Source organism: Cheilinus undulatus, linkage group 12 (genome assembly GCF_018320785.1).
Source record: "Cheilinus undulatus linkage group 12, ASM1832078v1, whole genome shotgun sequence".
NCBI lineage: Eukaryota > Metazoa > Chordata > Actinopteri > Labriformes > Labridae > Cheilinus > Cheilinus undulatus.
In genome coordinates, this window is record NC_054876.1 from 17,412,407 (window position 1) to 17,430,101 (window position 17,695).

Consider the following 17,695-nt stretch of genomic DNA (forward strand, 5'->3'; position numbering starts at 1 on the left):
AAAGTAGACATTGTCATGTTGTCCAGTTATAGGGCACCAAAGAAGACACTTTTAAATGTTGTAATTCCAATGCACCAAAGAGGACATTTTCTTTCTTTTTCAGAGAGGAAACTTCTTCAAAACATGTCCACTTACAGCCCACCAAAGAGGACCAAGAGAAAGTCCTCTCTTAGTGCATGACAGTTTTGTCAAACTTAGTCCACTTACAGACACCAAAGAAGTCGCTGTCTAATTTTGTTCACTTACACTGCACTGAAGAGGGCATTTTATCAATTTTCTTCACCCAGAGGGCTCTTCACCATGATTATCTTATATAAAGGTATCAAAGAGGACAATTTGTCAAATATTGTCTTCCTTAAAGGCATGCTTTCTGTGTTTTTCAAACGTTAGGGCACCAGGGGGATATTGCCCCCCCTTTCTCCCCTCTGCCCCCCCCAAGTCCACCAGTGTCCACAACTCTTTCTACATCAGCTCAAGCATCTCAGCAGTCGTTGGCTGTTTTCACACATACTGTACACTCCTGAAAATGTCCTGACGAGCTCATTCACACTCGTCCCTCACAGTGGCGGTCTCAGGAGATGAGACGTGGATTAAAAAGGACATGAAAGAGTCACACAAAGCAGCTTGGAATGGGAATTATGTCTCTTTTAAGTGTTCTGAATTGTTTGACTCAGCTCAACAATTAAAGCTGGCTTGTTCAATTGTTTGCTTTGTGTGATCGTTTTTATTGTGTGTTTGCTTAGACTTTTTACCACGTTATGCAGCACTTATTTACTTTTATATAAAATGCTGTATAAATAAAGCATCACCAAAGTATCCCCAAAACTACCTTTAAGCTAACAAGTGACTCCTATTTGGTACCATTTCAAATCCTGCAATGTTTTGACCCATGACTGATATATGTGCATGTATTTTACTAAAATTTCGCCTAATTATTTTTTAATGTATGACAATATCATCATTCCAAAAGTCCAGTCTGCTCAAAATGTCTAGGGGTGCAGATGGCCTGGTGGTTCAGTCACATGGTGCCCCATGTGTGCAGGCAGCCTAGGTTCTAGTCCAGCCTGCAGCTCCTTTCCTGCATGTCTGCCCTTAACTCTCTTGTCCCTGTTTCTAACTGTCCTCAAAAATGGGAAAAATAAATATATATAGAAAAAGAAGCTTCCTGGTTGCCACTGACACATCACTGGAAGCAAGAGAGTCCTCTATAAGATGCTACAATGTAAATATCCCCCATTGTGTCTGAGCTGTGTTTAGTTGTACACATTTAAATTATGAAAAAGAGCAGAGCTGCAGGTGAGAGGAAGACATCTGTATTTAATGCTGACATGAACAGCAGTTTGTGTTCACATGTGAAAGCCACTTTTAAAATTCTAGGACTTTTCAGGAGTTTGTGCATGTGTGAATGAGGCTTTAGAGAAGAGTTAAAGCTCCAAAAATCTAATTTCATGGCTTCGACATCTTGTAAACATGTCAGACTTCTCTTTATCAGAGCTGCCGAGTTCTGAATCCCCTCGCCTTAACGCCACAAACATTAATCTAGTGCTTCATTTAAAGGGGACATATTATGCAAAAATCCCCTTTTCAGGCTTTTCTAACAAAAATATATGCTCCTGGCTTTTCCATAATTCCCTCAAATACCAGAAAAATCCATTCCCTTCCACCCTCTCTTTCTCCAGCTTTCAGAAAATTTGTGCTGAAACAAGCCGTTCTCAGATTTACCCTCATGATGTCATATGGGGAACTAGCACCTGCCCCCAGGTTTGGTTGGCCCTCCCCGCTTGGAAGAAAGTTCCACTTTGCTCTGGGAGATTGATGGTTCAAATCCCTGTTAAGTCCTTAACTTTGAACACAAGTGTCTGTAACATTGTAACATCAGGAGTGCCACATCAATTTTCTGAGAGGGGTGTGGTCAGAGGTGGACTTATATTTTCCTGTACATGTAGAATTACAAATTTTTCATGAAAAACATCACTTTGCTGACCTAACCAGTGAAATATGTCACATATTCTGGACCTTTACCTCCTTCTATCATGTAGACACATCAGAATTTATTTTAATCCATGCCAGTCCATAACTGATAGCTGAATGTTTCATGTTGTGGTTGATTATGGTCAGAAGGATTGTAACTCAGATTTAAAACAGCATAATATTTTATAAACCAATTAAAGTTTCAAAGCCCATCTGAGGAGTTTTATTTAACTTGGAAATGGACTGAAGTTAACACTGATGCCACTTTATGTCCAACAAAAGCAAACAAGACAATCAATATGATAACTTGTAATTTCTATTTTTGTGTTTTTATTGCTGTAAAACGCTATAACTGGATGGCTATTGCTTAAACCATGCTGCAAAGACAGGCTTTTTCACATAGTTTAGAACCATGACACTGAACCTTTGGCTCCTGAGCTGTATGTCTCTCTGTTGCAGGGTTAGAAACTAAGAACATTTACTCAAATAACTGTAATTGAGAAGTTTTTTTGGATACTTGTACTTTCTGAGTACATTTTGAAAGTACTTTTACTTCTACTTCAGTAAGTTTAAGTCAGAGTAACTGTCCCTTTACTTGAGTACAATAGCTTTTGTGGAGTATTTTTCCTGACGAGATGTGGCTCTTTTAGGTACTTAAACAAAAAAACACAGACAAGAACCCAAATCCTCTCAAATGGAAAAAAAAATAGCAATTGTGTTAGTAAAACATTAGTAAAAATGATTTGTGAGTTTCTTTGTGGGAATGTGTGCCCATTACTTGTGTAGAGCATTTCTGAGTCTTCAGCTTCGTGGCCGAAATACTGTTGTTCCTAAATGCTTCCACTTTCAAATTATATCACTCACAGTTGACTGTGGAATATCCAGCGGGGATGAAATTTCACAATCTTATTGCAAAGATGGCATCCATCATGGTTCAAGTCACTGAGCTCCAGAATGACTCATTTTGTATCACAAATGTTTGCAAAAAGAGACTGCATGGCAAGCTGCACCTGAATTAAAACCTAAAAGGTGTGGCCAAATACTTTTGTCCATATAGTGTTTAAAGCTGCATACTTAGGAAGTAAAAAGGGAGCCAAAAACAAAATGACAAATACAATTCACAGGAATTCTGGATAAATTTGAAACAGCATCCCTGATGTTAAAATATTAAAACACTGTAACAAAAGCTATAGAAGCAGAAAAGTTCACAAACACTCATTCACCTTAAACACCTTTAAACCCTGTAAAAAGATTTATTTTCTGACCCAGTTCCCCCCTCTTTTAAAAACTCATCCAGTCAGTGCAAAGCTGGGCAAAAATCTCTTTAACATCTTCAAGTTTTTCCTCCGAAAAGTTTGATGGAAACCTGAACACAGTCCTCCTGAATTATTGATGGTGCTGAATGAGGCCAGTGAGAGACGCTGGCACACGTTCATCCTAAAAACATGAATCAGCTGATGCTGCTCTTCTCCAAAAACGTCAGTCAGAAGTCAGAAATGACCATGATGGTGTGTGTGTTTTTCTGTGTTATGTCTGAGCAACATTCATCTCCACTCCCTCTTGTTTGTAAGTTTCAGGAAGGAAATGACTGCTGATTCCGATGAGGACCTAATTTCATCACTTACCAGAGAAAATTATGAAATAAAGACACTCTTCACTGGAATAAGCTGATGCCTTTCTTGGTCTGGTTTGTTATAGAGCTGCTGTTGTTGCAGGGGCATCACTTTCTGCCTCTTCTGGTGAGAAAGCTCCACCTGGTGGACAAACGAGAAAAAATGTATGTTCCACTGCTGGAAGAAGATTTTAAACCATTCTCTTGAATCTCTGTAGCTAAAAATGTGGTTTTAATTCTTGTACTTCACGTTATTGTTTTCTCTCTCTGTGCTGACCCTTCAGTGTTGTTTCGACATTTATCAGTTTCTATTTACTCGCTGTTAGTCTCAATATTGTGTTGGCACCTAAAGGCTTGGTTTCATACATGATGAAAGCCGCGATACCACAATGAGAATCATTATCCACAAATGGAGGAAAACTTGGAACAGTGGTGAATCTTCCCAAGACTGGTGGCTTACCAAAACTTACTCCAAGGGCGTATCAAGAGGTCACAAAAGAACCCAGAACATCTCAAGACCTGCAGGCCTGGCAAAAATGGCAGCCATGGGAGAGTTCCAAGGCCTGGGGCTGCTTTGTTGCTTCAGGACCTGGACCACTTGCCGTAACTGATGGAACCATGAACTCTGCTCTCTACTAGATAATCCTAAAGGAGAATGTCTGGCTATCACTTCATGAACACAAGCTCAGCCCACATGAGTTATGCACCAGGAAAATGATCTGAAACACAAAAGTTTTTGGTATTTCTAATCTATACAGTAGCTCTCCACACAACAAACGGGATAGGTAAATAATATTGGTGTTCTACAGTCACACACCATTTAAGTTCTACATTAGAAAAATCAAAAACTACGTAAATTATACAGGAGTATGAAGAAGGTCAGGCTTAACTGTCTATTTTGTTTTTAGATATACCAACCGGCCTTGTGATGTGGTAAAAATTCAGATGTGGTGATTTTAGGTTATGATGCTCTGCTAAGAGCTGATGAACAAGTACTGTTGGGTACAGTATTTGGGGAAGTCCTGTAGTTCTCTGGCTTTGTTGCCTGAAGAGTTGCTTTGAAATATTGTATTCATTTGCTATAATTGCTTTTAGCTAAACTGAACAAGGTCTCATATTGCTCTGTCTGGGGCCTCAAAATTACTGAAACCACCCCTGGAAAGGGCTGAACTCCACACTGATTTACATCCACATCAGCTTAACTGATTAGGTGTGAATGTGTGCTTGAGTGGTCATCACTATCGTGCTGTATTTTGTCGGACAGGATCGACCCCCTGCTCCAACGATCCTCTGTAGATGAGCAGTATGTATGGGTATGTATGAGATGATAATTCTGCTTAACAGATCCCATTTGTTTCTGCATACAGATTTTATGTACTCCAATTCTCTCCAGATTGATCTATTAGTTTTTCATCTGCACCTGAATTGAACTTCGATCCCTCAGGTTTATTCCCTAGAAATGATCCTCCCTTTCTCCTCCAGATTAAGAGTTAGGTCTCACTATTGTGGTTCCCTAACTTTTTTCTGCCTGGCCACCCCCCATCTCTTACACACATAATCATACAGTCTATAGATAAACACTAAAGGACATTATAACTCACATTTGTTGCTAAGAAATTTCAACATTTTTGGATTCTGGCCTATTTTGTGCAAAAGTACATAAGTCCTATATTCTGGTACAGAGAGTGCTGTAAGTGTGGTGGCTCCAACTCTGACTTCTTCCCAGTTGATTCTGGGGTGAGGCAGGGGTGGATCTTACCCCCTGTGCTCTTTAGTACCTGCATGGACTGGATAACGGGGAAGGTAACTGCGGCGATGTCCAGATCAGTGATCTGGACTTTGTTTATGATGCTGTGATCCTTGCAGAGACTGTATACATTCTTGCCGAGGCTCTTAACTTGCTGAGTGAGGAGGCTGAAGCATTGAGAATGCATGTCTCCTGGGCCAAAACAAGGATTCAGGCATTTAAAGATGCGATGCTGCCATCAGATCTGTGTCCATGAATGGTGAAAGTTTGAAAGTTGTAGAGCAGTTCACCTACCTTGGTAGTGTAATCCATCGATCCGCTGACTGCAAGGCTGAGATCAGGCGCAGACCTGAACATACGCATGGGGCAATGGGTTCACTGAGCAAGATAGTGTGGTGTTCCCGGTATCTGAGCATGCGGACTTAAGGTCAAAGTCCTTAGTCCTTCCAGTCTTACTATACTCTTGTGAAGCCTGGGTGTTGACTGATGGCCAGAGGCGCTGACTAGATTCCTTTGAGACAACTTCTCTTCGGCATATCTTTGGGTATCACTGACAAGACCGTGTGTCTAATGCAGACGTACACAGGAGAACAGGGATGGGAAGGGTCAGCTGCCTGTGGCATCGTGGAGGGGGCAGCTGGGAGGTTACCTGGAAAGATGGGGCATGGGCCTGGCACAGGCCAGGACGATGGCCATCAGAAGGCCAGAGCAGTACAGGACATAGGCTGACTAGGCAAAATGCCAAACCGGCATATGCTCCCATACCTGCCCTGACAGAACAGAAACTTCAGTTTGTGACAAAAACTTATAAAAACTTACAAACTACTTTTACAAAAGAAGGAATTTAAAGTAATAGTATATGAAACTTAATTTTCAAGATTCCATTGCTTTCAACAGATGTTAGCACATTTATATTTTTAACACTGATGCAAATCTTTTCAGATTAAGAGTTTTAGTGTTGCACTAAAGTCAATGGCTAGTTTGGGCTTTTTGTGCCAGTCTATAGATCCCCTCAAGTCTTGGTTACTGCTGTGAGACTGCCATCACTTCATTATTAAATGCCCAGCTTTGATCTGTATTTTGTCTTAATGCAATTACATGGAAACTTCACATCATGCAGATAGGACGTGGTAAAAGGATGTGGTTTAATTATGCACAGTCGTACAGGTAAAGCTGAGGGGAGGCATGACTCGTTATATTATACTCGTCTTTTTTTTAGTAGTCTTAACAGCTGAAATAAAATCATTATGTTAACCTTTAAGTCCTATCAAAATGTGGCATGCTTTGGCTGCAGTGCAAATGTTGTGTGCTGATATTATTTAGCATTGCCTAGATGCCCTGTATTGACTTTGGGGATTGCTGCTCTAGTAATGGTCTAATTTCTTGACTAAAAGCAAAAAAGAAAAAAAAAAGCCTAAAAATAAATATGCCATGCAGTACCACGTAAATAAACAAGAGCAGAAACAGACCCATGATATAATCTTTTATTTTAACCCATGGGATTTAACTTTTACAGTGCATTTCTTTACAACAATAATTCATTAAGTGACAGATTTTTAGCCACCACTACGGATCAGATAACTATATATGTTACATGTCTGACTTCCTCTGAAAGATTTCCACTTTATGAAGACCATGTGAAAAATCCCAAATATTAGACACACAGTTGGACTAATTTAGTGACGTCTGATCGTCCATTTTGACTATCAAACCAAACCATCTGTTAAATCTTTAGTCATCTCAGTGTTATTAAGCAGCTAATTATCTGTACCGTCCAAACAGACAGAGAAGTGGCCAATTAGAAACCTGCTGCCATTTGTAAGAAAGAAAAAGGCTTTAAAAATAGACAGAACAAAATATGGCACTATTGTCTCAAAGAACAACCAGCAGACACAAACACAGATTTTTTTCTTTAAAGGGGGGACTGTGGCCAAACACCCCGAAACAGAACGAGAAATTCACGTTGTTCAGTCTTAATATGAGGACGAGTCGTCAGTCAGGTGGACAAAAGGCTGTTCATTCACAAACTTCTCAGCAGAAAAAAAACCTCCCACAGAACCTTCAAATCACATTTTCTCCCATTAGAAGACTTTGCGGAAAATCTCCCAGCATGCTTGGTTTCTCTTCCTCTTCACACATCAAGCACACGTCCCACGAAACAAACAACACGCAGCATCGCATCCATCTGTCCACATACATCCCCCAGAATGTAGCATCATGGCTATACTGCAGGAAAGCATCGAGAAAGACGGAACCACACTGACTGTGCATATACAGAACTGTTTGAGAACACATCGCAGCAATGAACACAGATATACGACCAATCAAATGCACAGGAACATAAAGTCCATCCAGTTAAACCCTCGTTATTACATTTTACATTCAGGCTCCAAGAAAAAAGATGCGATGACAAAGTAAACAGCAGATTTCTCCCTTTTTGCTCAAGTTTGGTCTCAGATTCCCTCGAAACACACGACAGCTAGTAGTGCACAAAATAAGAATACAAAATTAGACTTTTAAATACTGTAGCAGCAATTTCTTTTCTTTTAAAGTTGAAAGCCTCCAGTAGTACAGGGGAAGCCTTCGGAGTCCTCAACACGCCAAAAGGGTGAGCGATTGTCCTCTGAGGTGCGAGACAGTGTCAGTGGGGGGGAGGGGGGGGGGTGTTTGGTGCTAAAGGTGGGTGACTCTGCAGGGGTAGTTGTGTCTCGGACAGGGCACCGACAAGAGGACTGAGCCGTGTGGAGGCAGCAGGACGCTGCAGCGCTCCAGGCTTAAAATGTCTCTGAGCAGAAGAGTTTCATCCCCCGCTGACACTCCCTTCTCCGACTTTCTCACAGTGCGTCTCCGTCTCCAAACCGAGCCTCCCGAAAGAGTAAAAACTCCGCCTCCTTACCCCCCTCTGCAGCCAAAACCACAGCAGGTAGAGGGTCACAACAGGGCGCCCGGCTCATCAGTCCGTAAAGCAGGACAGAGCCAAGGTGGGCCGAGCTGCTCGACGCTCCTCTCAGCTGGAGGCGGTGGCGATGGCCTTCTTGAGCTGCTGGCTACGGATCTCCCGGGTGCGGGACTCCAGCAGCAGGTCGTGGCAGGTGTTGCAGACCAGCACAGGGTCGTACAGCTGCTGGTCGGGGATGGGCAGCTTCAGGTGACAACAGTCTTTACAGAACACGTTGCCACAGTTCCTACAGGAAGGAAAACACACTATAATTCATATTTTTTTCCAACAATATAACAACTCTGTGTTCTGTTAGAAAGGTAACAACCTGAAGTTTATTCCCAATCCACTACACTCACTGTAGCTGCTACTGGTATTAAGTGGTACAACAAAAATATTATTTTTTCAAGGCTGAATTTGTATTGTGAAACAAAGGCCTGTAGATGACTGTAGCTGTGAGGTATTGGATGTAAATCTCCACTGAACTAAAGCACGAAGTCAGGTGGTGCAGGTTCAAAGCTGATAACAATGGAGAGGAAAAATGAAAATTTCACACCTTTTTTATGACAAAACAGGTGTTTTCAAACTAGAGACTTTAAAAAGGACTAAAGTTAGTGAAGTTTTTTTTTTTTTTTTTTATCATGAACAGCCATGACTCACAGACTGTAGTATTGTTGTTTTGACAGGTGTCTTGTGTCATGGAGTTCCGATCTTCAAATGCGAAAACATCCCAGTTTTATTCCAACATTTTATGCAAGGTGTAAACAGCATTGTCACTTGAAATGTAGTGCACCTCACGTGTTCTTTATGTCCTGCTTATTTCATAAGAATTTCTCTCTAACGGGGGATAATGGTTTCCATTTTTCAGCAGCTTATTAGAGATAATACCCTGGTCTTTATTCTGTTCTAAAAGCTTGGTTTAATTGCCTTTAAAATACAAAGCAAACAGTGTCTTTGAACCCCAGGCTGCTAGTTTGGCAGGAAGGTGCTACAGCATGAGTGCCAGGACTAATGCGGATACAGAAAACAGCCTGAGATTAACAAGACACATCTCCTGCACCGACGCTTATTGGATCTAATGCTCCTTTGTGATGAAGGTAATAATCAGGAGTATGTTACAAGGGACATATCATGGAATACACACTTAAATAAAATTCAGATGTATTACTGTATCTGAAGTTTGGCATGTCATCTTAAAGTCTGATCTTAAAGTAGCAACTAAAGAGAGTATCAGAAGTTCCAATGGCCTAGCTGTAGAAAAAAAACATTCTTCTACGTGTCTCCAGAAGTGTCCTTTAATTAACAGCTGCCAGCTGTTTGACATTCAGCCAAAGCTGTTATTCTAAGATTTAAAGAAATGTAATCTTGTGTTTATTGATGTAAGAAAACAACAGTGAAGCCCCACCTGCAGTGATGACGTCTCTTGGCTATCCAGAACTCACAGTCACAGTTGAAACAATGAGAGGCCATGTGGTCAGGCACCCACCTTGTGACCTATACACACAAACACCTTATTAGACCTGTGTGCTCATAGCCAAACAGGAGAGGGTGCAGAAGTGAAGACAGAAGCTAAATTAGGGGAAGAAGCCCTAGAAGTGACTGACCTCTGTGTCTTTGGGCTCCACTCGGTCCCAGCTGCCCTCAGACAGACGATCCTCACTGTGGGTGGACAGAGAGTCCTCCTCATTACTGTTGTCTGACTCCCGCAGACACGTCTGAAAACAGAGACACAGTAACGAGGTCAGGAGACAGACAGGATGAAGAAAAGGCAGAAAACTTCCTGGGGGATGATTAAAAGTAAATATTTACAGATCCTGCAGACACAAGCAAAGGTCAAAGAATGAGACTGTCCACAATTACTGTTATCATCACAAAAAATGACTCACAATGTCATCCTCGTAGTCAATGTCTGGCTCTGAAGGAGGGGTGCCGTACTGTTTACTCTCCAGTCTCATCTGCAGCTGTCTCACCTGCTGCCTCAGCACCTCCACCTCCTGCTTGTAGCCCGCCTCAATCTGCCGCAGCCTCTGCTGCACGGCATCCATGGGCACCGGCAGCCCGTCGTCGTCCAGGTAAGATGGAGCCTGAGGAGGGGGAGGGGAGCTGGAAGCTGAGGGAGAGGAGAATGATGCAGGAAGGAGCTGGTGACCTGCGAGCGAGTATCCGTTGAGGGCAGCTGCAGCAGCGGCAGGCCCACACAGGCCAGTGTAGCCTGTGGTCCTGGCTGCAGACAACCATGCAGGCTGCAGGGGGCTGCTGGGGCAACACAGAGCTTCTCTGCGGCAACACTGGGAGCCATTGGCAAGGGAGAAACCCTGCGAGCGGAGCAGCTTGCTGGCAAGTCGCCTGCTCTGGTAAGTGTTGTTCTGCAAGGCTCGGCCCATGCTGGAGTGGGCACTGCAGGCAGACTGGACCAGACCCTGGACGCTCTCCCAGTGAGAGCCAAGCAAGGACAAGTCTGAGAGCTGGCTCTGTGAGATCAGATGGCGAGCTGCTACCTGGGCAGGGTCTACTGATAACGCACGCTCCCGTCCTTTCAATACATCTGTCCTCATGTCCTCTTTCTCTTTTTGAAGCTTCTCGCTCTGCAGCCGTTGCTCAGGCGGCTCCTCATCCTCAGTTTGAGCCTGTTTCTCTAAGTGGGGCGGGACGGGAGGAAGCTCTCCCTCGTCTGTGAGGGTCTCAGTGGAGTCCTCCATGCGAAGGAGTGGCGTGAGCTGCTTCAGAGCCAGCAGGTCCGCAGACTCTGGGAGGCCATCAGAGTGGCCGTTAAGCAGCTGGGTGGGGGCGTGGACAGCAGGCTGTGTGCCATTACAGGGGAGAGGTAAGCATGGCTCTGATTTATGAGAAGGTGATGTGGGGCTCTCAGCAGTCCTACAGGGGCTCTCTGCCTCAGGAGGAGGCGGTGGGAGTGGAGGGTTAGTGATCTGAGGAAGAGCCTGCTGGAGTACAGGAGCAGGGAATGGAGTGTGGTCGAGTGCAACATCCTTACTGAGGGGAACAGAGGGTAGGGGCAGAGAGGGGAGGGGCTGAGTAGTGAGACAGGTCTCTTCTGGTGTGTCTTCACATCCCTCAGGACCAGCACCATCCTCTGGGGTCTTAGCAGGGCTCTGATGTGGAGGCTCGCCCTCACAGGTGTCCAGTCCATTTTCATGTACAGCCTCATCAGAGACGTCTGCAGAGTTTTCTTCTGCAGCTGGCGAGGGATCGGGGGCAGAGCGACCCTCCTGGCAGTGCTTGTTGAGATTAGGGTCGCTGGACGTGCGGGTCAGAGGGACCCCGTTCTCTAACGCTGACAGCAGGTTGTCCATGGAGCGTGTCTTGGGAAGTCTAAAACAGGGTGTATACAGAAAATCTGATATTAAACTTAATACTTTTAAAGACCTTCTTTTTATTTACAATGGGTAATGTGTGTAATTCATTTTTCAAGACTGCATCCATATATTGTAAGACACCATTGCAAGGCTATCATAGTTAACTAAAAGAAATTAAACCCTTAATGGGAATATAAATTTAGATAACTGACACTTAAATGAAAATGAGGCTTAGCCAAAAAATTTAAACTACCAAAAACAGTATTTTCTGCTTACAAAACTAACTAAAATCAAATAAAACTGGAGACAAAATATAGCAGCATCCTGGCTGACATGAACACTCAAAACTGGTAGTGTTGCTATTTTAGGCCCTGCCTCAGACAAGTAGCCCAGATAAGTGAAAACTAAAACTAACACTCCAACTAATAAAAAAATACACTAAAACGGCCCCTTTTTGCAAAAAAAAACTGAAATGAACTAAAAAAAAAGTGTTAAAAACAAAATAAATGTAAACTAAATTTAAAAACAAAAAGAGGAAAACAGAATAAAAACCCCAAACTATTACAACTTTGCTCCATTTCATCTTTAAGTTCTAACACATAACTTTAGCAACATGAATATAGGTATGTTTTGAGCAGATTGATAAGAATGACAAAAAAACACACAAATACTATTTGTTATTGTTTTATGCCGAAAACCTTTTTTAAGAGCATTTGAGATCAGTCCACAAGAAAAAACAATTTGATCTGATACCATTATGCAGACCTTCCCAAACTTTGGTGTACTGCAGCTCAATTTTAACCTGAAATCCTCTGGGACCCAAAACCCCTCATAATTCAATAACATGAGAAATACCCTTATTTTAATTAGCTTGTGCTCACTGAGATAACTTCCAACACCCCCTTTAGCTGCTGCTTCCCTATTAAAATAATTCATCAGTGCCTTCAGAGTCATAAACTTTATCAAGAGAGGACTGGCAGAGTGATACAAGCCCCCATTGTTCGCATGTTTTTGATCAGATATCTGTATTTTTTTTTTAATTCATCTCTTTAATCCTTTTTGCATCTCTTTGTTGTGCCCAAGACAAAAAGGTGACACGTAAATTTAATCCTTTGGCCGATATATTTTTAGCTCTGCTTTCTATTGTGACTTTTTTTTAAGGCATTTTACCTTTAATTGATAGGACAGCTGAAGAGACAGAAAATATGGGGAGAGAGTGTGGGAAGATATGCATCAAACATGTGCCAAAATCAGCATTTTGGCTTCCCAGGTTCAAGAAATGAGAAAGGGAAAAGGTGATGGACAAACAAAAACAAAATGCAGACACTGCCAGACTGCTGGAATACAAGTAACATGAGGAGCCACTTGGCAAATAATCACCCTGACAAGATTCATGAAGATGGGAGGGGCAGAATCTGGCCAGGCCAAAAGACTCTTAAGGAAGCGTTCACAATCCCACTTTACCACAACAGTGCCAACACTCAACAGCTCACAGTGTATCAGCAGCTGTTTTCAATGGTGGACAATGAAGGTTTTAGAAGGCTAGTAAACACACTGGAGCCAAAGTAAAAGTAGATTTTTTTAGCCGAATGCACCCCTACAGCACTTTTTTGCACATATTGTAATAATCAAAATGTAACTGTTGTCAAATACTAACGCCACTTTTTTCCAAGTCTTCATCTGTTGTTTTGGAGGGGTTTGATACTGCAACAAGCACCACACTGTGGATTTATTATCAAGGTTTCATCGCACAGTGAGATTTTGACACTGTTCATAGCAACCAGGTGATAATGATAATGCTAATTTGTTGACTCGGGGCTAAAATCACAAATAGTTCCTTACTAGCCTGTTCCTGTAATAACATTCATATTGCTCTTAAACTGCAGGACTTGTGCACGGAAAACATCTTCGTGTGGTATGATATACTTCCATACAATGGGCTTTTTTCCGCTTTATAATCCAAAAAAATTGTACGCATTTATCCATGTAAATGTATGACTTTTAAAGTAAAAAGAATTAGACTTTATCTTGTAAATTTACCACTTTTTGAATGAAAAATCTTTATTTTGTCTCAAAAACAAACAGATTCTCTTTATTTTTCTTTCTTTAGAGTGGTGCCATTGTAACAGCAAATTGTTTATACATAGATCTTTTGGCAAAAACACTTACAGTTTGTCCAACTGGGTCAAGGGGGCTTGGCTTTAAGATACGAGTGGGGAACCTAAGGAAAAAGGTCAGGGACCACTGCCATTATATACTGGTGGAAGGTCTAATTTTTTACTTAAATGACTATAGCTTTGCCACAATCTAGAAGAAGATATTTTTGAGTTTTGCACTGCTGCACAGTCTTGTGTGGTTAAAGCTACATATAAAAAATCAAAAGTAGAAAAACACACAACCTCTTCTGATGAATGAGAAAACAGCCACAAATTTAAGAACTTATAGTTAATTATTAAAGACTGTTTAACACTGTTTAAAAGCCTTTGTTTCTTAAACAAGGTTGATTGATCAACTATTAATACTTCTTAGACCAAGCAGACACCACGTCAAAATAAAACAGATTAATTGTTCCCCTCATATAAAAATATGCCAGTAATACTATTCACTGTTTTGGACACTAGAGAGCAGCCTTGCTCTCTGAAAAACACCTGAATTCATTCATTGCTGCACAGGGATTGACAGAGGCACCAAGTACAGACGCTGAAAAACAGACCAGGTTTGCATCATGCAGACACACCTGTCTAGGGAGCGGGAGGTGAGTTCATCTCCTGTGACAGCCGGGGGGAGGTAGAGCTCCATGGAATCGTCCACAGCGGTGCAGGGGGACGAGGTGGGCAGGTAGACAGATGTCCACAGCTGTAATGCCCGAGTGTGGCAGACCGGCTGCAGCACCTGGCAGACAAACAGACAAGGTTAATCTCAGAAGGACAGAACACAATAATGACAGCATCCGTCATTGTCCCAGCACTGTTTTACTACATTTTAGCTGCTGTACTATGATTTTTTTTTGTGTTTTGCTGTATAATGGTTGCTATGTTTTAATCTTGATGTTTTAAATTCCAGTTAGAAGGAAAACAATTTAAAGATGAAGGTAAAAATTTAGCGACACACTGAATAAATCATTTGTGAAGCTTTGCCTGCTTTGATCTCATAGAAATGAGAACAGACATGCTGATTTATACAACAATCCTCCATTACCACTCTTAGTTTAGTGACTCATCCTCTTAATAAATTTAAAAGCAAGGCTCCAAGTAGCTAACTATAGCTGCCAAAAGAATTAAAGTTTTTATCCAGCAGAAAGAGGACTCTATAATGAAAAAACATACAAAAGTATTCACTTGTTAACAGTTTAAGGACACTTTAATGGTAAATATTACCATATCATGACTGGGGATGTAGAGGAAGTTCTGAAAGTTCTTGTTTCCACTCCGGAGCAGAGACCACACAGAGCAGGTGCGTTTGTAGATGTTCCTTGCCTCCCTTTCTCGAGCGTTGTTACAGAGGAAGGTGCCGTAAAGACATGAGTATGTATGCTGCACTAACTTGACCTGAAACACAAGGATGGACAGGAACAAGGCAAAAGTTAATAAACTCTACATAATGATGAGGCTTTGTTTATTCAATTGAAAAGCTGACTGATGTGAGACATAATTAACTCTGGCTATCAATTCATTGTGTAGTGCTAAATTTCTTTCCTTGAAAAGCAATCATAACCGTAGCAGCATGATAAGGAAACAGGTCCATCAAGGTTTTTGTTTCTTCTTGTGGTTTTATTAGATTTTTCTTTGAAACCAAGTGAGATAAAAACTTAAAATTTTTGTTGTAATTAAATTTATCAAAACCTAAGACTCAATGTTAGCTTGATCAGCAATACAGCTCACCATGGACCTACTCAACGCTCATAGTTGGAGTTAGAATTTCTGCTTTTTTTTTTGCATTGGCTGAGTATAGGAATTCAGCTTTTTAGCTCATCCACATTTTTTTCAGTCCTGATATTTCAATACACTAGTGCCAATATCTAATATGAAATCTGACATTTTTAAACATCATAATGAATATCTTATTGTTTATGGTGGTTTTATGTGTAAGGTCACACAATGCTTTAGTAAACTTGAAACAGGATTTCTTATTCAAAAACCAAAACATATTTCAAAATGCATAAAACTTAATATTATTACCAATAAATATATTTAAACTTAGTGCTTGCTTCACACAGAAACAGGTAGCAGCAACAAATTTAATTATTTCAAATGAAATATATGAAACCACATGGAACTGTAAAAACAGCAGCAACAATTATAGACAACCAACAGCACCACAGGGCTACTCCAGCAAACTCAATATCTAAAAAAATAATGCAACACTGAACAAAAATTAAATACGTAGAAATAAAATCTACAAAAAACATTTTAGTGATTTAACTAAACAGGATATATCTAGGAACCTATTGTAGCAGGAAACAATTGTGAAGCTTTCAAACAAAAAATGGACAAATAAAATCAAACTGCTACTGAAAACACCACAGTTCCTGATGTGGGCATTCACAATAATAACACTTGAGGAAAACAGCAACTACAGACTTTTATTGTGAAGGATTTGTCAGAAGCACCATGTTTATCATTCATTTGAGTTAGCTCCAGCAGCAGCCACCGTGTATACAGTCAACCTCACTGTCAGTCTCTGTAGCTGCTTCTCTGCCCTCAGTAAACACCACAGCCCACTTCTTTGAATTATCATGGACTTACAATGTATGAGTCACGAGTTAAAACACCTTTAAACAGTTGTTTAAGCCGCTGCAGTTGTTGTGCACTGCTAAGCTAACAGTGGCGCCTCCAGTGTGCATGTACTGCATTCACAGCCCTGTGAAAGCATAAGAATTTGGACCGGTGAAATGGATCGGCACGGTCAGACCCAATACCGATACTGGATCGGATCTGGCCCATCTCTAGCTGTGAGTCTATTTCACAACAATCATCAAAGTTTAAGAGCTCAACTACTGTACTTTGGATAGTAAATGTACACACTCCATACAGTGTAAACAGTATGGTGCTAAAAGAGCAAGACAGCTGCACAGTCTGACTGCAGGTTGTTGGCTCTGCTGAATAAAATATAAATCATTATGCAGGAGGACAGTTTTCCCTCTGGGAGACAAAAAAACCTGTGGCTTATATACTGTGGTGGAATATACTCTGGATTTTACTGTAATTTTTCTGAACCAAAAGCCTAATAGATGTAGCATCAGAATCCAAAGGGTGCAAGAACTAGAAGGAGTAAATTCTGATTGATTACATCATGTTGAGGGCAATACACTAACAACCTTAAAACATTTGCATGAACATTATGATAGCAAAGTTAATTCTGTTGCATTTTCCATCTGCGTAATCGACAGCCAAAAGTCTCTGATGCACTGGGTTAATTGGTTGGGTAGCTAAAACACAGAGTGTATATGAAGAGTAGTTGGTATAAGAAGGCAGAGAAAAGTAAAGACCACCCACCAGGAAGGCCTCGTTGAACTCAAACAGGCAGGGGAACTGTTTGAGCAGCTGGTGAACACAGTCCAACCACTGCAGGAAGACGGGACACTGCTCGCTCACATCGTCAGCGTTCTCCTGGTGACCACAGCGGTCCCCAAACTTATGACCGTAGTCCAGCCACTCAGTCTCTACAAGCACCTGGAACCCCTGTGGACGACAAGTCAGAAATGAAGGTGAAAACACTGAGTTGGCAAATAAAACTACGATTAAAAAAACACTCGAATTATTTAGCACTGCATTACAGAACACTGTTAACTGAAAAAAAAATACATAAATCATTTTTATTTCACATATGCTATGTCCTCCTACAATATCCAAAATGCATCCCAACATCTGACTGTTGGTCAGAAGCCCTTTTTACAGCCTGTTCAAGGAAGAAAGGTTGCGGCTTTTTTAAGCCTTGACATTTTGTGTAAAATGTAGGAAACACGAGGGGAGGGAGACCTTGTTCTTCTGTTTTTAAGACAACAACAGAGACAGTCACTGACTTGTGCCAAAAGTAGCCCACACATTTACAGACATAAAAACCTTACGACATATGTGTGTGTGTGTATGTGCAACCTTCAACCTTTTGGGTTT

The 17,695-nt window shown here is 41.3% G+C and overlaps 1 protein-coding gene across 5 annotated transcripts in view; it reads right to left on the bottom strand.

Annotated features, from left to right (window-relative positions):
* Positions 1 to 6,800: 6,800 nt before the first annotated feature.
* The window catches only part of mtmr4 (myotubularin related protein 4), a 78,324-nt gene continuing 67,429 nt past the window's right edge, over positions 6,801 to 17,695 (bottom strand). For 4 of the 5 annotated variants that reach the window (XM_041800967.1, XM_041800969.1, XM_041800965.1 and 1 more), the window contains 7 exons: positions 17,078 to 17,263; positions 14,960 to 15,130; positions 14,320 to 14,474; positions 10,155 to 11,598; positions 9,873 to 9,983; positions 9,674 to 9,762; positions 6,801 to 8,515 (listed from right to left, as the gene is read on the bottom strand). In XM_041800967.1, coding sequence (XP_041656901.1) covers positions 8,338 to 8,515; positions 9,674 to 9,762; positions 9,873 to 9,983; positions 10,155 to 11,598; positions 14,320 to 14,474; positions 14,960 to 15,130; positions 17,078 to 17,263 — 2,334 coding nt within the window. In that variant the 3' untranslated portion in view covers positions 6,801 to 8,337. The remainder of the gene's footprint in view (positions 8,516 to 9,673; positions 9,763 to 9,872; positions 9,984 to 10,154; positions 11,599 to 14,319; positions 14,475 to 14,959; positions 15,131 to 17,077; positions 17,264 to 17,695) is intronic. The other variant, XM_041800970.1, reaches the window with a different exon arrangement.